The following is a 22,845-nucleotide window of genomic DNA, read 5'->3' on the forward strand; positions in this document are numbered from 1 at the left end:
GACGTGGCGGTGGTCTAATAATCAAGCGTTTGAAACGTCTAAAAGTTAGTTGCTCATCAACACACAGATAGCCGATGGATAGATGTGCATCCCAACCTAATGAATCATTCGTTTAACACTTTGACCGCCGGCCTGACGTCACAGTTTTTGAGTGAGCACGAAGCGCATGACAAGAGAGCGATGAGAGCGATAATTTCTCGTGCGACTGTTATCACTCTTTTGTTTCATTGCGGTAAGCGGCGTAACATATGTCGTTCTCGTTCTCTCTTTCCTACCTCATTCGTTCTCAAGAGAATCACTGAGCGGCAGATGCAATGCCGAACGGTGAGCAAAACCGTCATGCGAATTTATATGACACGGCGCTTAAAGTGTTAACAACCGATTTGCGCTGAAGGTGTAGTCCCCTGTAATTTCGCACAGAGGGCGACACGGTAAATGCTTAGTGTGGCCTCGTCGCCTAGCTCTGATAAGGCCGAGTACTCCCGAAGTCTCACGATCGGGGCTAAATATAGAGTTAAATAAATATACACATCTCAGCCACACTTTTATTCTGATACAACTCACTGAGAACAGTGAATGTTCTTTTTAAACCACCCTGCCCTTTTTTGCCATTCGTTACTATTGCATCAGTAATTCCGACATCACAATATTCCAACGACTACAAAAATTTCCCAATCGAGATGATACAGACGTTGGATTCGCGCATAAGTGAAATCGTGCGACCAATCAATATTAGTAACACTTGTATTAGCACATTACAGCACATTTACAGGCAATTATGATGATAGAAACAGAACAGTTCCTACTTACCGTAACACATCCTTATACATTCGTTTGTTTGTTTCAGCGTGGAACCGCTGTCCTACGAGCATCTGTACACGCTGGGCCGTACCGGGGGCAGCTCGTTCGGTTCGTCCGCCCTGAACGGCTACAAACCGAAGGTGGGCATGCATTCCATCTACTCCGAGTCGGACGAAGGCGACTGGTGCTAGCACCAGTTATCTGCAGACACAACGAAATCAATAACACTATCCAACAACAACAACAACAACAACTCCACTGCCAAACCAGCAGCAATGAACGAGCATATCCGGGCCCATCATGCTCCCCGACACTACCCGACCAGTGCGAGGGCCACCGCGGGCGTCACTCTTCCGCCCCAATACAGCACCGCTCCAGTACACTTGCAGCGGAGCTTACCAGCGCACCTGGCAGATCTGCGTACGATTGTGATCAAACTAATCTCCGGTTAGGTTTGTTTTGCTTTAGGATCACCTCTCTGAGTGCAGCTAGTGAGTTCGTAACGCTTAAGATAACGCTCGCTTCATGCCGTACATTCGGCCGTTATATTCGACAGAAAGGGGGGAAAAGGGAGACAGCGCATTCGTGGCTGCGCAGTTCGTGGGCATTTGAAGCGCATGAACGCATCGAGTTCCATCCAAAATGAGCATAACTCTGTTGTGAGTTTGTGCGAGCTTTAGTACATACCGTGCACAACGTCCCTCATCAACAAGCTAGCAAGAGGCAAGTTTCATTCCGAAGTGCATAATCGTAAGTTGTCGCCAAAAGAAGGAGCAAGATGGAAGGGAAGAGAAGGCATGAGGCAAGGCGGTGCGTGTAATATAGTAAACCGTGGAGCCGGAGAAAAAAAACACAAACGAATCGTTCCCTTCTATTTTGCAAAATCCACTTTCTCCACTACGCAAAAGAAAAGGCGGGAAAGGGCACCACGCCGATATGTGAGGTTAGTTGAGGGGGTAAAAGCAATATGGCGTACACGTTGTTGTTCCATTCGCGATTGATATTTGAATGAGAAGGGATATAGAGGGAGTATATGTGTGTGTGTGACAGGGGGATTTATCGATAAAGATGAAGGAAACAAAAGTTGAAGCAATCTAGTTTTTAGCACAGACGTGCACGTGCGTGTAGTGTCTCGACTTTTGAGGTTAACTGTGGTTTTTTTTCGTGAAAAAAAGAAGAAGAAAAAAACAAACACAAAACACGAAGTATTAAATGCATCCGTTCATAGTGCATCGAGCAAAACTAATTTTTAGAACAATTGTGCAAGCCCCGTTCGCGTTGAGGGTGCTGTTGTTTTACGTTAGGCAACTCGTTACTATAGTTTATATGCAAGTTAGTGGACAGGGAAAGAGGGAAGGATAGGAAAGAAAGTGCGAAGTAGTAGCGATATGGTGTTCGAGTTTAAGCTGCATTTGTTTTTGTTCTTCGTGCAAGTGTTGCCAGCGTTTATCACTCTAACAATCAGGCGTTTTTAGTACTGTTTCGTTAAGGCAATTACTTAGAACAATGTTTTTTTTTATTGTGCTGTTGTTGTTAATTTCCTGTCTAGTTTATAATAATAGCCTCATTATAGGAGAAGAATCTTACCGACGCAGAAAAGAAACGAAATCAGGCGGGTAGTTTTTGAAATAGGAATTGAATAGAACGATCTAAGTCTACGTTTCATATAGCATACGAGTAGAGCGTTTGTGACCGTTTGCTTGAAGAGTTTGTCTTCGTTTTTTAGCAATTCTTTTCTAGAACAGCAAACACACAAAATAAAACTACAATCATATCAATCATACTCATACCTTGAACATCAAACGCACGTTAAGCAACTGCTTGTTCCCGCACGTAGTAGCTACGGCTCTCTTGGCTATTAGTTCCATTGCGTTGCTTTGAATTTGTAGGCAACGCCAGGTTTATCCGTTCGACCCATACATACATACAGTACCAGCATCGGCGAATCATTGGCAAACTGCACCAACGATTAGCATTGCACTATTGGTAGAAATTGAGTAGCAGTAACAGCAGGACAGATATTTCCATTTATTTGTACTGCTTAATTGCGTACCGGTAGGCTAGTTGATAGAATGTCTCTCTCTCTCTCTTGTTGCAATGGCAGAGTTTAAATAAAGCTTTAAAAATTTGGGAAAGGCGAATGTTACGGAAGGGTGGGTACGGCGAATTGATATAGCTTCTAAACGTTGGTGGGGATACAGCCGTGGTAGGTGCAATTGGATCGATACAATCAAAAAAATCGATTGCTTCAACATAAGACAACAAAACACAACAATGAGTGAAAACATTTTTGCAAATATGAATCGGTTATAGCAATAATAATAATTAAAAAACAAATACTAGCACCAACACCATTCCCTGTGACGGTGCTAGTCATTGCGATATAATGTTTACATAATAAAAATCGACAGCAGCGATTAAATGGGGAGAAACAGAAGGAGAGACGAAAACAAAACAAACATAACAAATTTCTTTTATTTCCCACTTTTGCCTGCACGCTCATATGCATGCCCGTTCTGGATTGGATAGTGGCGCTGAAGCGCACCTAACAAAATTGCAGTTTTGATGTTTGTTATGTTATAATATTATGCATACAGTTTTACTACCAGCCTCCCAGGAGCCACTCAACTCAACATCGCTCTGCCCGATCGAGGACATACTCGGAGCAAATGCACCCTATACATTCGAATAAATAAAAACGAAATGTTTACTTTTAAAGTATAATCATACATAGTATTCCATATATAAATATAGTAGAATGGGGCGGGGTTCAAAAACCATGAAGCAATTAGTGAGGAATCAAGAATACACACACTAATACAGCAGTGCGGAACAGATTGGACGGGAAAAGTTCAACACAGGAAGTAAGCAAGCAAACAAACAAGCAAACAACAAACAGAAAAGAAAAAAAAACAACAACGGGAAAAGTGATAAGATAACATTTAGACATTTAGCTAAAACCAACCAATTTAGTGCGTAGGCTAATTTAAGCTAATTCAAATCGACCTCCAAAAACTTTGCCGCAATTTTAGAAGTTACAAACACAACCACAACAAAACGAAAAAGTGACATGAACATAACTGAATATAAAAAAAAACAGAACGCATAATACAACCAAATCATTAAATTCGATGCAAAATAATACAATTAGCTAACAGCGAAGCTAACCCCAAACGCACACCACGTACAACACAAAACCGCATAACAAAAACGAAAGAGAAAGGAAAACAGACGGGGAAACCGATAACCTGAACTCATGTTGATATATATACATACAGCTATATGAAGAGGGAGAGAAAGAAAGGGAGAGATAGTCCGCCAGCAGGATAACGTTTACTAACGCAAGCAACCAATTGAATTCTCACTAGCTAAACGAAACAATTCCAATTTCACATTTGCAAAACACTACTACTAGTACCGTGCCGTTCGGGGCGGCAGCAGGCGAACTGTACATACCATAGGCAATCGAGGGTTGGTTAGCTGGTTTGATGCTCCACGCGTAGAGGAACAGTCGTTACATTTACCAGATCGCAAACTAATTATAACGCGAACTCCTTTACCTACCTTCAACGCGGATAGCAAAGGGATAATCGCCAAAACGCCGCATATTTAGAAGTACCAAATTAGTTTGTCTTCATCCATTGATCACCTGCAGGGTTTAGCGTCACAAAGTAGGTAGCGCTTGTTGGATGGCTTTACTATTTGCTGAAGCTGTGCTTTTGATTAAATTAAAATTACACAGCAATTACCGTACCGTTTACCGGTCATCGCGAATAAAAAGGGCCAAGGGAACTGGTACTGGTAGATGATATCGAAATGAAATATGCATTCTTACTGCCACTCTTCCATACAACAGGAAATCGTACTGTCCTATTGTTCTGAGATGTATTTTTTCACTTCCTTTCTTTCTTCTCGAGTTACTTGCCTTTCACCGAGTACACGCATAACCGGGCTCAGAAAGTTGCTTCTATTCTGTTTCAGATTAACTATAATGTTCACGTAGGAAAACAAAGTATCACAACACAGAGGATATTTAAACCTCCTCTAGGGAGGTGGTGGATCATGGGGCAGTAAGCAAATTTGCATTCCGTTGGTATCGGTTTGGAAGCGCGTTCAGTTTTCAGCGAGCGAGTAGTTTTGCAAAAATTGCACAAAAACAAATAAAAACAAAAAAAACACACAAAAGCAAAGGGTGCCGGTAAGAGCGATTTGGATGCATCCACAGCATTTGTACATTTTTTCACTATTTTATATTTAGCAATATTTCTGATGAAGAAAACAAAAATCAACCAAAAACAACAACAACAACAGCAACCGTGGAGGCGATAAAAAAGGTTATGAACTAATAAAAGAAAATCAATCTAAAAAGATCAGAAAATACAACAACATTTGCTTGTTTGTGTGTGTTTCATTGTGTGGCGCAATGGATAGCAATATATCACATGCATATGTTGAGCTTACCTTTTTTTACTGAACAGAGCAAACTTACAATTATTATACGCACTTTCATATATGATATTGATACATACAATCAATTTTCCAACGCAAATCGTTGAATCTAACTCCCAAACTTTCACCAACACGTAACCGAACTTGTAACGACGTTACATCTTCGAACTGTCAATTTGAAACGCTGGACACGGTCTTTGCTGTCAAAATCGCGCAATGGGAATGCGCACTCTGCCCGTACTGCAAAATCGTATGCAGTATCGTTGGATTATTTTAACTATTATTTGCAATTTTACGCATAAACAAATAAAGCAAACGTTTCAGCTAATGCACTAGTACATTTTTACTAAATTCTCAGCAATCTTTATCATTATTTTCCTTCGAAAAACCACCCTATTTTACTCGGCACTGCTTTCTCGCGCGTCCCTATTCCACCCTACATCGCTGTGGCAACTGTCAAAACGATGGCTCGACACAACACAACAACAACAACAATGGTGTAAGCACTTTTCTGCTGCCTGGTTGCGAGCCCGAACACAATTTCGATCGCGGATGTTGAGGCAGCAACACTGAAACCGTGCGCGCAATACAGTGAACGTGCGGAGGGTTGTGTTCCGCTTTCCTCCCACCCCTCCCGAAACGTGAGGACACCTTGTGGGACAGCCGTGTTTTTGGGAGAACCGTGTCGGGAACGGTGTGCCACAGCACCACGCACGATGCAACACCAGTCCTTGTTCGCATAACCCGTGTACGCTCTGCTCCGGTGCTTCGGTGAATCGCGACAGGTGCCACCAGCCTGCATTAGTGCTAAATTAATAATGTCCGCGGCGAGTCGGGTGACGCGCGAAATTGCTTCCAACAAAGCGGCCAAGAGTGTACGGTGGTTGTGCGGGCGGTGCCGTTCTAGCTTCTAGCATGCACACCGAGTGCCGTGTGTATTCCCCGTTCCTGAATCAAGCGCATCAAAAAGAAACGGGTGGCGAGGGTGACGAAATATATATAAAAAAAACCCGTCGCTGTGTGCCGTGTAAGCCGCGAGCAGTCGCTTTCTCCGTCGATTGTAAACGGGCGACGGAACGGAAGTGATTAAAAGTTAGTCATACAGTGCGCCTCCGGTCGATCGACAACAATCCCCGTGTGCGCACCGGTGTTTGTGTGTGTGGGTTTGCGTGTGAAATTAAAAACAAAAGCAAAATTAATTGCAGTCAGCCCCGTTGTCCCTAACAACCGTAGTGCAAGGGGCCCCAACTCCCCGCAGGACCTGTGGCCGTGCAGCATCGGCAAACAATCGGAAAGGTCAAGGCAAATCGAAGCACGCGCCGCGTTTTGTGCCGATTGCTACATTCCGTTGCAACAGGGAGGCACATACACATAATCAAAGAAAGGACACCGAGCCCGAGTCTCCCCCTGTCCCGGTCGGCACGATGGATTTCGTCAACTTGCTCCTGTTCTGCCTGATGTCGTGCGTGATTGGGGCGGTGGTAATGCTGCTGATCCAGTACTATGCCTTCGTGCGATACTTCCGCCTGCCGGAACTGGACCAGGAGGAGGAAAATCAGCGCAAATCGGCCTTCAGCGAACGCTACGTACTGCCCGATGTAAGTCCCGGGGTCCCGGTTTCCCGCTCCCCCAGCTGCTGCTGCTGCTACGGGAGTGTCCAATTTCCGTTTTGTTCTGTTTATTTTTTCGCTTTTTTGCTCGATTTCTGTTTTGTTTTCCATCCTGTTCAGCCCGTTCTTGAGAGTGTAATCTTTCTTTTTTCTCCGATTGCCTGCGGGATGTTTATCCTTCACCGTAAAATGCTGAGGAAACACATTCGTAAGACACCGAAAACAACCCCGATAAAGCATATTGGCACGAGGAAAAGCACCAGGAAACGAAGGGGATACCCCAATGAACAGCAACAGCAAAAAAAATTGGGCCCAATAGCTCGTGACCTACTTTCCGCCCCCTCCCTTTTTCCCGAAAGCAGTTCCATTTCCTCCATCGAAAACCATCGTGGAAATGGGCATGTTTTTATTACTGACACTGGCGGGTGTGTGTGTGTGACTCACGCGTGAAGACACATTTACGGGTAGGGCCGCCACGAGGCCCCCAAAAGCCCCAAACCGTTCCGGTTAAATGACGCACCGCGGTCGGTGCTGCATCGGTACCCGTTTGTCCTTCCCTTGATTGTGCTTTTTTGGCGGTTGTTGCCCTTTTCCGCTTGGTGGCCGCCTGGTGGCTGAGACTCGCCGGTCGATGGCGGATTTGGTAGTGCTGTTTTTACCACCCCCCCTCCCCCCCTCACCGCTTAAGCGGTTGATAGCGCAGGTTTCACTTTTGTTTGTTTTTTTTTTACGACAGACACAGAAAAAGATGTCTTAATGTTGTTACACAGTCAACCACCGTTCGATGGGTTCATCGATTGAGGTTGGTTCGCGGACAGCGGGGTGAGCGTGTTTCTTTTTTATGAGCGTGGTCTGTAGCTTCAAAACACTGTGGGGAAGGGAAAGAAGAGGAGCTGGGACACAGCATGGTATGAATTAATGGGTCTGCGTGTGTGCCATTTGTTTCTGTTGCCGTGGGTTTGGGTTCACGACAAAAATTCAAAGCACTGATAAGAGTTTAGAACGTAAAGTATTGTGTCCGTTTGGTGCCTATTGAGAGGCACATTTAATCATACTCTTCTGTTTCCTAATTATGCAAAGTTTGGCGCAAACAACACTCCACCCCAAATCACGACTTTTCCGACCGTTAAAATATGACTCACTCTAAACAAGTTTGAATTTGTGTTTCGTTGAAATGTGTTGAATTCACCTGCCCCGTTGATTATTAAATATGAATAATCAGAAGAGAACGGGGGGGGGGAACATCGGCTACGATAAATGATGCAAAAACAGATTTTCAGCGGCGAAGGAAAAGCGTCCGCCCGATGGCCGGACCGTCAAGCTCATTGCGATTTAATGAACCATCGGATCGATTTTGCACCTTTAAGCGAACGTTTTTGACGTCATGGAGGAGATAAATAGGGAGAGAGAGAGAGAGAGAGTGCAAAGCCTAACTCCAACTTGACGACCTTAACCAAAACGCTCTACTTTTCCACCCCGGAACCATGGGATTGAGGATTAGGATTATGCATTGCGCTGTAGCCTCCGTTTCCTGCTTTAATCGTAAACTGTTGCTAGCAATTATTATCCTTCCCCGAGGAAGCTGCGATTTTATTTGGCGAGCATGGTAACCGGATTCATTTCCCAAAATCAACAGATAGGAAAGCTGACGTCCAGCAACTTCACTGCCCCGTTGCCCCGAGAGCTGTCTACTTCCTGTCCCACACTCGAGATGGTGCAACCGCCGGTGCTGGCAAACAGTTATGTTAATTTTGAGCAGAGAGAGAGACAGAGATCAAAAGCGAAACAGGGGACAGCACGTAAAACAAATTCCACCACCAACACCACCACCACACCCCATCGACCGGTTCGGGCTGAAAACAGCTCAAAAGGAACGGTGCGAATGGATTTTTGAAATTTTTTCCCAGAACGTGGCCTCTCAGCCCCAACCGGATAGGGGGAAAAGATCTCGTTGCAGCGGAGCGACCACTACACCACACACACAACCAAACATACGAAACTCAACGATGAAAGTTAACAAGTTTTTCCTTCTCCAAAGCCCACATTTTCCACACATAAAATATGCGGTGCTTTGCTGCGGGAGAAAAGTAGAAATAGTGCGGAAGAATGTTTCAACCAATCCAGTAGGAATAAGATTTTCCAACAAATCCAATTGGATGCAGAAAGACAAGCCACAGAACGCATGGCGTGCAGCACCACGGATCATAGATTGTGTCCTGGCCCACTCTACTCCTTTTATTCTTCTTCTTTTAGTTCTTCTTTTTAATTTTAGCAACTGCCACCGTCTGTCGTACGATGTCTGGTTGGCTTCCCGGCTGATAAGAATGTGCGCACAAAGTTTGAACTCTTGCCCACTCGCGCGCCTGTGTGTGTGTGTGTGAGATTGTGGCCAACAAGATTGGTTACACCGAGATTCGGTAACCGTCGAACGGGAAGCGGGCATCAGCCAGGATCAATGTGACTACACGTACGGGCACGACCACTCGAGCACATCTTGTGAATCTGCCGCAGGAGAGGAATGCGCAAGCAATGAATTTCCACCCAGCTGAACCCACTACAAAAGAAATCCCCATCTGCCCACACTAGCGCGGGTGGGGTGGGGTGACAGAACGGAATTGTGGATGGACCACATGTACGAACCACCACACACTCCTGTTTTCATTTGTCAAAGCTTCGTGCGCTAGGCGAAAGGGCTGCTACCATCACCCATCTGGACGGCGACCCAGTTGCTGTGCCGAGCGCACCGTGTGCACAGCGTTTACCGGGCGGGCTGGAGCAGCAAACCCAGCCCGCTCACGATTACTCAATTTCATTGGGCGGCGGCATGAATTGAAAACTGAAAAGGCGCTGGTTCTTTGCTTTCCTTTTTTCGACGTTGCCGCGCTGCTGCTGCTGCTGCTGCTGCTCTAAAATGTATGGCCACCCTGCGGCGGCTGATGGTGCTCGAATTAAAGTTGCTAACTCACAATGGCACCGCAACACATACTAACACACACATAAAAACCTCTCAAAGCTGCATTCCTCATTGTTGTAGCTTAGTCATGGTGCCCTTTTTCCCCCTTGCAAGAGCGGTACGAAAAGTTTCGTTTGCTTAGAATTTTCCCTCCAATTCCAACCGGCGGCGGCTGCTTGGAGAGACCGTAAGCTTTGTAAAATTCTTCACGAAATCTTCTTTTTTTCCTTTCATCCCCTTTTTAAATTTTTCATTGCATCACTCGCCGCGCTCGGTAGGTGAAGGAGCAGAAAACTCCCTCAAAACTCGCTCGAGCAGAGCATGATTTCCGTTGGCCAAGTACCAACTACATAATGAGTGGTTATAAATAGTGTGTGTGTGTGTGTGTCGAGTGGCTGTTCACGGGTTAACTTGTTCCCCTTAAGAACCCGTTTTTATCGCCAAGGCACAGTCGAAATGACACAAGCCAACCGAGAGAAGTGGTGCTCTACCGGTGTGTCCTTTTTTTTGCAGCACTACGCTACACCAAACCAAACGCGCACGTAAGAGAAAAGGATCTTCCAGCGGCACGAAGCTGGGCTACCAAGCCGCTCCCGGCGCCCGGTGCTAAGTTATTGATTGCAGTTAAAACACCTGCAGCCGAGACCTGATTTGGTAGCACCGAGGCAGGCTGGCTCGTGTTGTTAAAGATTGAGCAACGGATACCGTGCCGTGTACTCTCCTCTCCTCCCCGGGGAGGGCGACTTCCTCATCTTTGCTCGTGCGGCTGGCCCGGGTTACGAGACACCGGTTTGACAAACATCATTAAAAATGTTCACATCGGTCGGCGTACACCCAGCGCACCAGCATGGAAAATGGCTTTCCACCATTGCTGCTATATTATGGTTCATAATTTTCATCAACCGTTTGGCCGCCGGCTGCCTTACTTACCTGCCTGGGGGACGTACGGGCCTTCCCTCCCCCCACAGGACACGACTAAACTAATAAGAAAGAATGTTGCCACCTGGGCAGGGAGACGCTTGGTTGACGATTTAATGCCTCCTGGCCTTAGGATAGTGTGCCCGTGCCCGTCACCGTCCTGTAGTAGTAGTAAGACGGCAAACAGGAAAGGCGTTCTTTAGTTTGCTATCGGGGACCATCTCAAAACGAAACCCATTCTCCTCATTATCACTTTGGTTTTATTGCCGAAGATATTGTGGTGATGTACGGAGCAGGATGGCGGTGGTGTACGCAGCAAGGATGGCAAGCGGCTTTGGTTTGTTGTAAAAAATTTACGACCTCAATCCTGACTCCCTGGGGACACGAACAAAAGGGGTCGAAAGGTGAGAGGGATTTATTATGACAATTTGAAGGTTGGGCTCCAAGAATTTGAGAATTTAGGAAGACACTTTTGGAAGGTTCTTAGCGATTCAAAAAAAACTAACAAACTGCCCCGAGATTGTCCGAATTTATTGCAATGACGTCCAGTTGAACCGCCAGTTGAATTATCGACCTTTCTTCACACTCGTTTCGTTTTGGACTGCTGGTGCATTCCTAGAAATCCCCAAACCATTGACCAATAGACGCCGAATGACTGTAGATGGTATTATGTTCTCTCCATCTATGATGAAAGCACATGTTTATCCATCAATTATTATTCAATCAAACACTTGCTGCTGGTTGGCCGCGCTGGACACAAAGCTACGCTACATGCCCCAGTGTGTACCCCGTCAGTCACTCAGTCACAGTCCTACAATGTTCCACTTATGGCTGCGTGTTCCGCTGTTCTGGTACTGTACCGTGGTGCTCTTCGGCACCTTGCCACACGCAACCGACGGGCAGTTTATAGTCAACAATGCTTTACCGAGTGGGAATAAGCACTCCACGACAGCAGCCGGCCCCACGGTGCCACCCGACAATTCGGACGAAACGACGACGGTAGCGGCACCGCGAATGGCCTGCCAGATACGAACGCACGTCACGCCGGACTCGAACGCGTCCCTGCTCATCCCGGATCGGATCTACGACCTCAGCACGCTCGATAAGAAGTCGGAGGTGGACCTGCCGGCGGTGCTGCAGCCGATCAAAGAATACTGCTGCATCTCGGTGCGCGTCCAGTCGCAGCCGCACCCGAACGCGACCGACATCGTCGAGGGCGTGCTGGAGCTATACTGCGGGCTGAAGTCGCTGATCCAGTTTACCTTCTGGGTGGAGCAGTCGACCGGCTGCACCGATCTGTTTCTCGAGAACGTGCGTGTCGATCTGGAGCGGTGCGGTACGGTCCAGCCGACCGTGGCCAGCTCGCTCTACCAGATCCTGATCAAGACGAGCGAGAAAATCGTGTTCCAGCTCGGGTACGACATTGAGCCGATGCTCACGCAATCGTTCGCGACGTTCAACGCAGATGATCGCGTACTCAGTAACCAACCATCGATCGAGACCATGTGGAAGTGCAACTGTACGCTGCCGCGGGAAGCGTTCGTCAGCTTGGGGATGTGCATACTGGGCAGTGTGAACAACATCACCAAGCTGGTCGTACACATATCGCTCATCGTGTCGATCGGGATCGGTACCACGTGTACGCTCATACTGTTCGTCTGGACAATGCGCCGGGTGTGGAAAATCTTGGAGAAGCTGTAGAGAAAGGACGATGGTGGAGCTCTAGCCTAACAACGATGGCAATGCGAAGGTTTGCTTTCGTTTCCCTCGAAACGAAGCTTGATAATTAATCATTTATACAGAAAGCAAGCAAATCACGCTGGCCTCGTAGCTGATGCTTAACTTAAAATATCAAACCTTGAAGGAGATAGTCTGCAGCGGCGGACCCCTTCAAACACGTTCGTGTTAAATTGAACGGCGTGCTGTTGTCGAACTGTTTCTCCTGCACCGAAATTCATATCGCAGATAATTCACTGAGCCCGCCCTAATTAATTACCGTCACTGCCTGACAACGGTGCGGGCGACATTAAGGTGCAAGTATATCCGGAGGCGTCTGCACGAAGACGCCAACACACAGGACAGACAACGCCAACGACGACAAGGATGAGGACGGGGTCAACCCGGCAAACGCAAACAGCATTTTTGTTTTCGCAGAAAGCGGCGTGCCGTCCCGGCACCGTGGCCCATCCCAGCCGGAAGGCAACGGTGTTGAAAGGACGTTTAATGTGAACGTTGTTGGACAACCCGGCTCGGCTGTGTGGCGGCTGTTGCGGCAGAAGGAAAACGTCCTTTCGAAAATGTATCTTCTTCGTCCTTTTGGCGTTGGCAGAAGCTTCGTTCGTTGCTCGCGCAAGATTTATATTCCTCTATTTCTAATTTAACACCGAAGAGGGGGTAAAAATCAAATAAAAAAAACATCAAACTTCCTCACAGAAAAGGGGTTTCTCTCCCAAACCAGCACGCCAGGGGAATATTGTTATTGTGTGTTTATGTGTGTGTCACCGGTTCCGTGGGTGATTAATTTCGTTAGAATTATTTTTAGAACGAAAGCCTTTTCCCTCCGCACCGTGCCTACGCGCGCACAAAATGTGAAAACAAATCCACACTTTCAATCACACAAAAGAGCACGTCCTTCCAGCAGCGGCGTGCTCGGCAAAGCACACGTTTTCGCTGGACGCTGGGGGGGGTGACGGGTGAAACTCCCTCCATATATAATGCTCTCGGCGGGCGAAGGTGGCCTTGTGGGCTGTTGCCGTGCGCAGTATATCGCACGTGGGCGATATCCTGCTGGTGTGACATCTCCCAGAAGTGAGGCGAATGTCTCCCCTTCCTCCGGGTACGGATGCTGCGTGGAGGTGGTGTTGGTGACGCGATGTATGATTTAGTAGCGTTCGTTTGTGTTTCGTTATTATTTGCGCTTGATTGCATCCTTACTCTCTCTCCTAAGAAGCAACCATTCGCCCCTCCCGCAGGGCCATTCGCTTAACTAGCTCCCAATCGCTGTCGCGTGCTTTTAATTTGTTTGTTTTTCACGTTCTCTACTCCGCATGACGCGCCGACAGACGCTGCTGGAGAACATAAAGGCACCGGATCAGGAAAGCAAATCCACGATAATGGCCATCAATCTGATACTGCAGTTTCTGTACTTTGAGCTGCGGCAGTCGAACCGCGTGCGTAAGTGGTTCCACCGGAAGCTGTCGCTCGAGCTGGACGAGCTGATAAGCAAGACGACCACGGGCAAGCTGTTTGATAAGCTGACGGTGAGTAGAGGGCGTGATAAGGGCACGAAATGGAGGGAGGCTTCTACTGATCCTAACCTCATTCAACAGATTCGCGATCTGGATTTGGGTAGCCAGTTTCCGGAGATAAAAAACTTTCGCCTGCACGCGGTCGACCTGCACCCGGACGAGGGACACATCGAAAGCTTGGATGTGCTGCTGGATCTGCACTACGAGGGCAACTTTCGGCTCACGATCGACGCCGACATGGTGCTGGGGAAGAAGGGTTCGCTGGCGCTGCGGGTGAAGCAGGTGTCCGGGCTGGCCCGGTTGCAGTTTACCCGCAAACCGTACACGCACTGGTCGCTTAGCTTCATCAACGACCCGAAGGTGGAGCTGGACGTGCAGTCCCACTTCCAGGGCCGGCAGATGCAGTCCAACATTACCAGCCTGATCTCGAACCAGATACGGAAGGCGATCCGCCGGAAGCACACGCTTCCCAACTATAAGCTAAGGTGCGTACTATCGTTTTGTCCCTTTGCATGCAACGTCAGCAGGACATTACACTCATTAATTGACCTTCTTCTTTTTCCTTTGCGCTACTTTCAGATACAAACCATTCTTCCACCGTGTGGAAGAGGACTACGAACTGAACGAGATCGTGCCGAACGGTTCGCTCGAGGTGACGATAGCGGAAATTTCCCGCCTGAATGCGCCGATCCGCACGCTGACGCACGTGTACTGCACGCTGACGCTCGCCCACATGCCCTGGGTGGTGGCCCGCCAGCAGGACGACCAGGGCGCGACAATGATCGTGTCGCTCGACATCGAGATACACAAGGCCAAAAACCAGCAGATCGGCATCGTGTTCAAGCAGTCGGACCAGACCGTGCTGATCGATGCGGTCATACCGAACACGCCGGCCTCAAAGGCGGAGCTGCGCCGGGGCGACGTGTTGCTCTCGATCCAGGGCAAGCGGGTGACGAACATTAGCCAGGTGCCGAAGGTGATCAAGACGCTGAACAGGCCCATGTTTGTGCTGCGCATCGAGCGGCTCGTCCCGGGGCAGATCAGGAACGATGCGCTGCTGGACGACTACGAGCCGGAGTTTGAGGAGATCGATCCGAACCTGAACATTACGTTCGTGAAGAACGTGGAAGCGGTACAGATCGGTGGCGGTACGGCGGGGCTGCGCGAGCGTAAGCTTGCCCGACGCAACTCGAAGGACAACAGTGGCGGGGAGTCGAGCCACTCGAACACACCGGGCACGACGCCGGTGAAAAAGTCGTCCACCATTGTGGTCGGGGGTGCGGAAACGTCGACGCCGCGGGGCAGCTTTTCGGAGCCGGCGGCTGCCGGTGGACCGAAGCCGAAGGCGCTGAACGTCGAATGCTACCCGCAACACTCGTCGATCGATGCGGAATTCAATTCGTTCATCCGGCTGGACGACCCGTGCACGTTCCAGCTGATGGAAAAGTATTCCTACCTGAACCTGAGCGTGTTCGGCAAGAGCAACGAGGAGCACCGACTGCTGGGCTATCTCAACATCCCGATCAACAGTATACTGGTGGAGTGTAACGAATCTCATCTGGGGCACCATCTGAAGAAGTACCCACTGCTGCCACCGGAAGCGATCGATGTGTTAGTATACGCGCGCGCGCACGCCTTACTCACTTGCTGTCCGTTTTGTTTTATTAAATTATGGCCCTTAACATTTCAGCTCCAATCACCCACTCTCGATGCAGTCCGGATTTGATCAAAACTACTGCTACGGCGATGTGCTGCTGTCGTTCGTTTGGGACGGCAGTGCGCTGGCCTCCCTGTCGTCGCCCACCGCCGCCACCAGCAAAGCGATCAGTGCGGAAAACAAGAAGCAGCGGCTCATCACGATCAGCCGCGGGTCGGCCGACAAGCTGGACGATGATCGGACCGATGGCCTGCCGCTGGATGCCAAACCGTCCGCCTCGTCCACCTTCACGCAGCTGCCGGCGCAGCAGCAGCACGACTTTATCCGTACACACTTTCACCGCACCACGCAGTGCGACTACTGTGGCAAGAAAATTTGGCTCAAGGATGCGGTCCAGTGCCGCGACTGTGCGATGTGCTGCCACAAAAAGTGTATCAACAAGTGTCAAAGCTCGACCGTGTGCACCGCGAACGAGTCGTCCGCGGGAACAGCATCCGACCGTTCGTCCACCACCTCATCCACATCGACCGGCATTATAATGGCGGCCGGAGCAGCGGCATCCATGGCATCCACAGCGGCGGCAACCGTTGGCACCACCCAGCAGCCAGAATTTAAGGTGACCGAGCCCGAATCGCCCACGATAGAGGTGGAAGACTTCGTGGACATTGCCGAAGAGCAGCAGCAGCAGCAACTGCAGCAGCAACAACAGCAGCAACAGCAACAGCAGCAGCAACAGCAACAGCAGCAGCAACAACAGATTGTGCCGAAATCAAAGCTCGAAACACATCGTCAAAGCTTCAGCGATCTGCTCGTGCAGGGGCTGAAGCGCGTCAACTCGGCCAACAACCTTTCCATACCGACGATGGGTGGGCTGAACCCGAGCAGCAAAAGCTTACCCCCACGCCACAGCACACGCCCCGCAAGCAGTCGCTGGCGAACGTGAACGCCAACCCGTTCCTGCTGGTGACGCAGCGGCTCGAAAGCCTGCCGGAGGACGTGAACGAGCTGAACATGGAGCAGATTGTCGATCTGACGGCGCCACTGATCGAGTACGGCCCGTCCGACACGCTGATGGCGCTGGCCAAGAGCAGCAGCAAAGCGATGTACGGCGACTGTGAGCCGGACGTGCGGACGGAGAAGATTAACAAGCTGGTAGGGACCGACGGTGGTGGTGGTGGTGGTGGTGTTGTTGTTGATGAGGCCCGTGCGTCTGCCTTGACTGTGCGCCGTACTCAATCCTTTCCCTGCACTCTCTTTGCAGCTTTCCAAACTGCACATAGCGCTGGACTACGAAACCATCAACCAGTCCGTGCTAAACGCGACCAAGGAGAGTAGTAGTAGTAGTAGTGGTAGTGGCGCAGGTGCTAACAGTAAAGGTAGGTCGGCCGATTTATAGCATTTTGTTTTATTACTAAAGCTTACCCCACCACCTCCCTTTTTGACCCGCGGTACCGGCTGTGCGTAATCCGGTACCGGTGTGATACATACGCAATAAGCAATAGATGAATCAGACACAGGTGCTCTAGCGAAAGTGTGTGTGTGTGTGTGTCAGCGACAGAGTTGATGCGTTCCTAACCCGTTGTGGCATTGTTACTTAAGGCATTTACGCTCCTTTTTAAAAAGCGATCAGACAACACAATCGACTCGATTGTATGTGATGTAATGTGATAAACGTTTAAACTCGCTAATAAGCTTGCAATTGCAATAAATGTACTTCTACTTATGATTTGCGTGCTGTCTGCAAACAGAATTACACTTTTGTTTTCTTTCTTTTCATCTTCATCCCTTCTTTGTTTTTGTATGTGCTTCTGGTTCGGACTTTTGACACATCAGTAAGGTTTTTTTCTTTTATTGTTGAATGGTTTATTTATCTCATTTTGTTCAGACTTTTAAAATGCATTTTTAATTGCTTTTTTATTATTTCTATATAGTTTTACACGTTTGCACGTTTTGTACAAGCACTTATGAAAAATTCACCATTTTTGCCATCTTTTAATACAATTATACATCTCTTTTTCTCTCTCCTCCTTTTCTCCCCTACTTCCATCCTTTAACTGCTTAAACGCCGCGCACCATCGGCTAGAAATTGCCGATGGCAAAGGCAAGACGCCGACCCAGCAGCAGCAGCAGCAGCACGACAGCACCAGATCGGCCTTCCTGGCGGGCCAGTCGGAGGAGCGGGTGCAGGCGCTCAGCATCATCATGCTGCACCTCTGCTCGGGCCTGCAGTACGTCCAGGGTAATCTAGGCCAATGAGAATAGCATTTGCTTCGGCAGTACTCGCTGGGCTCGTCAATGCTAGAACCCACCATCACCGCTAGCAGCAGTACTACCACCAGCAGGCTGCCGATGCAACGGCAACGCTCACAGCAGCAGTACGATGGCCCACCGTCGGACAGCCAATCCGGCAGCAGCACGGGTGGTAGTATCGCCGGTAGCGGTGGTGGCGTCGGTGGTAGAAAGAGTCCCTTCCGCTCGCGTCGCCTTTCCGTGTGTCGCAAACGGGCGCTGGGCATATTCCAGCGCTCCGCTAGTGTTAGCGCTTCGGCAAACGCTACCCCGTCCGGCTACAAATCGGAGAGCGCTAACTGAGTCGTTTAAGCTTCGCCAGGTCATACGTCAACGCAAGTACAGAAAACCGCCTTTGTTTTTATGGTACACACCGCCCGCTTGTCCATGCTATGCGCCCCAGCACACATCCGGTCGCATGGATTAACAAATCTGGTGGCTTTAGATGGAACTTATACACCGTGCATTCCCTTGCGTTACTATACAGCCAGCTAATGCTAATCAAAATGTGTGTTGTGAACCGATTCTTTCAACCCGTCTCGATGTGTAGCAGTAGATACAAGTGTTTGCCAATTTCGGCACGACATTGCTCTCTCCCTCTCTCTCTCTCTCTTAGTGCTAACTACATCAACATGTTGTCATTTTAAAACGCTTAACACCAATACATGCTGCTTGCCGCTGGCAAGTAAGCTTCATCTCGTCTCCCAATTTTACACTAAAAACCATCAACAACATACTCGTATCGCTACTAGAAAGGTCAATCAATGTAACGCTCCTTTAACCCTGCTCTTGTGTGGCAAAAACAACCTCCCTTAAACAAAAACCCACCCCGAATGCAATCAAACTCCCGTTTTGCACACTCCCTGAAATGGAATTGAACACACGTTGCAAAAGTTTTTACAAAATGTCTTTTTGTGCGTAATGTGTTCCCCACCCCCTTCGCGTATCTTCCGGACTACCAATCAACCAACCCCCCGCGAAACAATCAAGGCGAAACGCTACTGACACTGGCGACGTGGGAGGCAGAGTTGCTGCAGAAGCTGAAAACGGTGGTCGGCAAAGCGGCCAGCCACGACCGGCCTCCTTTCTGGCGCAGGAAATTGAAATTGAAATGAAAGGCTGTACACACACACACTCCTTCTTCGATTAGCGTATAGGTTTAGTGGGGTTTAGTGGGAGGGCGTGAGAAGAGTTTAGGGAAAACAGGAGAAAAAGGAAATTAGGGTTAATTTGTGTAAGTAATCGAGCTGTTTTCTTCGGTGATATATGTAACTAGGCTTAAAAGGGCAGGGCATTTTGCGGTGCGCACTCATTGGCTTGCGTCGCTGCCTGCCAGTGATTTGCTCTTATTTATTTATTATCTACTCTATTTTGCTTTTTTTGTTTATATCGAGCTGTAACAGTGAGCTGTTTGTTAGTGAGTAGTGAGTGTTGATTGCATTTAATTTAATTACGTTAAGCGATAACGATAACCAGCTGATCACAGTGACAATTGGACATGTATTTTGGAACTTATGCAGTAGCAACGATACAAAAGCTCTAACCTACCGTACTTTTTTGTCGTTTTCAATGTGATTTTGTGCGTACTGTGTTGTTTAAAAGGGAAAACAAGAACAAATCTCACCCGATCTTCAAGAACAAAATTAAAAAATAGACATAATTATTGTTTGCAAACCCCGTAAAAAAGGCCAAAAAACTAATATGCAACCAATTTAGACTGTAGTAGTGTTTTGCACAGATTGACTAGAGTATATAATTGAACAAAGGAATGTAGAAATTGCACGAAAGATCAGTTTGTTCCTGATCCTGTGTGTGTGTGGGTGCGCCGGATCATACGACTTTAAATAGATCAAAGTGTAACTCAACAAGACTAATCGTTATGACAAGTATAGTGCTCTGTTTTTTACTCTCTCTTTCTCTTTTTACTGTTTGGCAATTGCAATGTTTTCAAAGAATCGCAACACACTTGTCGCTTCTCTATAGACCTGCAAAGCGTGCAATTAGCAATCTGTTTCCCTTGCGCAAATATTGAATATCTCTCCGTTAACTCCCCGTAACGCAGCTGAGCCGAGTGATATCAGTAGAGCAGGAGCGCAAGTAGTAACGTTTAAACAACCACACAACAAGCTAATTAAAATAATAAAACGAAAATGCAATACAACACCACCCCGTCTGTGGTGTGTTTTGCTCAGGCGTGGGTTTTTGCTGGTGGAAGACAACAAAACCTAATAGTTCTCATCACAACACATACAGTTTTAAAAATCATCCCAAACAGCACTAGGTCGTGTTAGTTCGTGACACAGCAGAGTAGAGCATCTGTGGAGGGCATCATCTTGAAGAGTTGCTGATCGTGCCCTTCTAGTGTTTAATATGTAACAGCTGTTACCAGAGTTATGGGTTCGGGTTTAGAAAACGGCACACACATACACGATCACACACGATCGCACACGATCACACTCGATATTGTAATAATCTAATTGTTAACAGTTGTTTTACCATCGACCCACAAACACTCACAGCAGCATGGAAGGAGTGAACATACTATTGCAAGAGTACACTTTTTAGCACTCTACTACGATATATAATAACTAGAACACTTCACACTTATGAATTGATCGTTTTGCCCCAGCACACGCGAGGTATGGGTGTTTCTGTATTGTTTATTTATTTATTGCCGACAGAAAGCGCAAATAATCGATAGAAGGTTGCGGTGCGCTTGCCACTGATGAGCCACTGATCGGTTGTGTCTGACGTGCTGGATTGTGCGTACGATCGATTTTCTTTTGGTATGTCTTTTGCTGTGGGCTCCAGGGCTACCTCGAGTGCGCTGACTGGACATTGAGGGACTACTGGACACAACCAAAAGCAACCAAACAAGACAAGTATAGCAACATTACAATCCGGCGCATTAGGAAAATTTGAAAATAAAAAAAGCAAAATACTCATACAAAAACACAAAGCGGACATTTAGTGTAAAAGCCCCAACAGTGAAACACAACATGATGACAGGGTGGTGTTGGAGGGTTTACCAAGCGTTCTCATTTATTGACTCTTTCTTGAACGTGAAATGAACTTAATGTAATAGGAATTGGACTCTATAGCACCCTTGTTGGACAAATCCAATAGGAATTTCCATGGAGCCTACTCAAAAAGGGTACCATAAAGTCCAATTTCAATCCTATGTAATTCTTATCCTCTAAGATTCTAATGCTATAAGAAAGAGTCGAGGAAGTGTCCAACAACTATGACAGCCCCTGGAAATCTCCCTGTATTTTGTATTAATATTTCTTTTGTATTTAAAAGGCTTCCCACATTACACACACTCATAAACAACCGCCTAAATTTAACCATTCACCACCATTCTACCGATTGCAGTCCCAAAGCAAACGCGTAACCGGTGTGCTCGAGTGCCGGCCTGGGGCGCATGTGGTTGCATGGTTTTGCAGTGTTTTTTGGTTTTGCGATCGTTGCTGTGTGCTTCCGTCCGTTATCCGCATTCATGACATAACGAAACCTTCTCCTGGACATTCTCAACACCCGAGCGAGCACTTTCCCTAAACGAGCGGGCACGACAGGTACGCGATCCTAACAGTGTCCATGCGATCCGGCCACAACCGGCACGCCACATGTGTGTGCCACAGCGCCCTTAATCTGGAGCAGAGTAGCTGTGTAGTGTAGTTCGTGCGCACGCTGGCGACTGGTGGTGGGCTCCGTGACCGTTTGGGCGAATTAATCAGCCGCCTCGAAAAAAAAAGAAGGCGTAAAAGGCACACACACACCATACCTCACGGCAGAGACACACGCCGTTTGAGGTGTAATATTTGGTGCGTTTTGGGGGCGGCAGTGGCAGTGAAGTGTTTGATGGAGAGAACGTAACGCTGGTGGCGATCGTTACGCTGGCGAAGACATCGGCCGTGCCTTGCTGACCCACACCCGATACCACTACGCGCGTGATTATGGGATCGGGGCGCAAATAGACCACAACGAACGTGTGGTTCGATTGTTTTTTTTTTCAGTTCAGTTCAGGTTGAATATATTGGAAAGTAATAAATACAAAGGTGAGAAAATGGTGGAACATGTTTAGTCTTCAACCACCAATAAACTCCACAATTCTTTGAAGTCAGGAAAAGCGCACTGCAATGTGCAAAACAACGCCTCCTGCCGCACAAAGAAAATGTGCCTTTTCTTCATCAAAAACACAACGATCATCATCCTTGACATCTGGGGTGTACAGAAACGTCCATAACACCCTCCCCCTGGGGAGTGCAGGACGACGCAATGACTTACCTTGAAAGACTGCTGCGACAAGACCTGAGCAGACAAAGAGCGCTAAAACCTGACTTCCCCGACAGCAAAATGGGGAATAAAAGTGGAACCATTTTTCCTGAAACCTCCAACACGCGGTTGTGGCCGAAGGTTCATGGAAAGTGCCACTTCCACACCGGGAGACAGATTATGATGGATGAGACTGAGAGGGAGTGAGAGGTAGACATAGATACAGGGGATACATAAGGGATGCTATTCCAAGCTGAAGTGAGACTAAAATTCAAGGTATTTTTACAGTTCAATGCGGTTCACAACTAGGAGCTGTCTGGCTGTTTCAGGTGTGAGGAAAGAAGGAAATGGGCGATGATGGGTGATTTTCCCATGCGGGTTGCCCTGTCGGTGACTGGAACTTTGTTGGAACAAAGGCCATGTGGTGTTTTATTTGTTAGTAGTAAACATCTTGAAGCGAATGAGAGCAGGAATTGCAAGTTTAATTATTGAAGAAAGTGTTTACAAAAACAGTTGAATTACATTGGACCTTTTTTCTTACCATTTTTACATGAATTGAGCAAAAAAAAAAACATATGATTTTAACACAATTCAATTTTATCTAAATTTATCAAAACATTTGCTTTTTAGAAAATTGTTGAAAAA

At 47.7% G+C, this 22,845-nt stretch overlaps 2 protein-coding genes across 12 annotated transcripts in view; both read left to right on the plus strand.

Annotated features, from left to right (window-relative positions):
- The window catches only part of LOC120908564 (voltage-dependent calcium channel type A subunit alpha-1-like), a 29,707-nt gene extending 24,732 nt beyond the window's left edge, over nt 1-4,975 (plus strand). For 9 of the 11 annotated variants that reach the window (XM_040319721.1, XM_040319722.1, XM_040319723.1 and 6 more), the window contains one exon: nt 848-4,975. In XM_040319721.1, coding sequence (XP_040175655.1) covers nt 848-992 — 145 coding nt within the window. In that variant the 3' untranslated portion in view covers nt 993-4,975. The remainder of the gene's footprint in view (nt 1-847) is intronic. The other 2 variants (XM_040319716.1, XM_040319720.1) reach the window with 1 other exon arrangement.
- A 750-nt stretch (nt 4,976-5,725) lies between these two features.
- Nucleotides 5,726-20,878, plus strand: LOC120893472 (PDZ domain-containing protein 8). The gene is given in 9 exon segments (XM_040295392.1): nt 5,726-6,848; nt 13,794-13,991; nt 14,061-14,464; nt 14,559-15,590; nt 15,670-16,535; nt 16,538-16,788; nt 16,898-17,012; nt 17,720-17,875; nt 18,916-20,878. Coding segments are annotated over 9 exon segments (3,321 nt in total). The 5' UTR covers nt 5,726-6,674; the 3' UTR covers nt 19,041-20,878.
- The last annotated feature ends 1,967 nt before the right edge of the window (nt 20,879-22,845 follow it).

This window comes from Anopheles arabiensis, chromosome 2, assembly GCF_016920715.1.
Source record: "Anopheles arabiensis isolate DONGOLA chromosome 2, AaraD3, whole genome shotgun sequence".
Classification (NCBI taxonomy): domain Eukaryota; kingdom Metazoa; phylum Arthropoda; class Insecta; order Diptera; family Culicidae; genus Anopheles; species Anopheles arabiensis.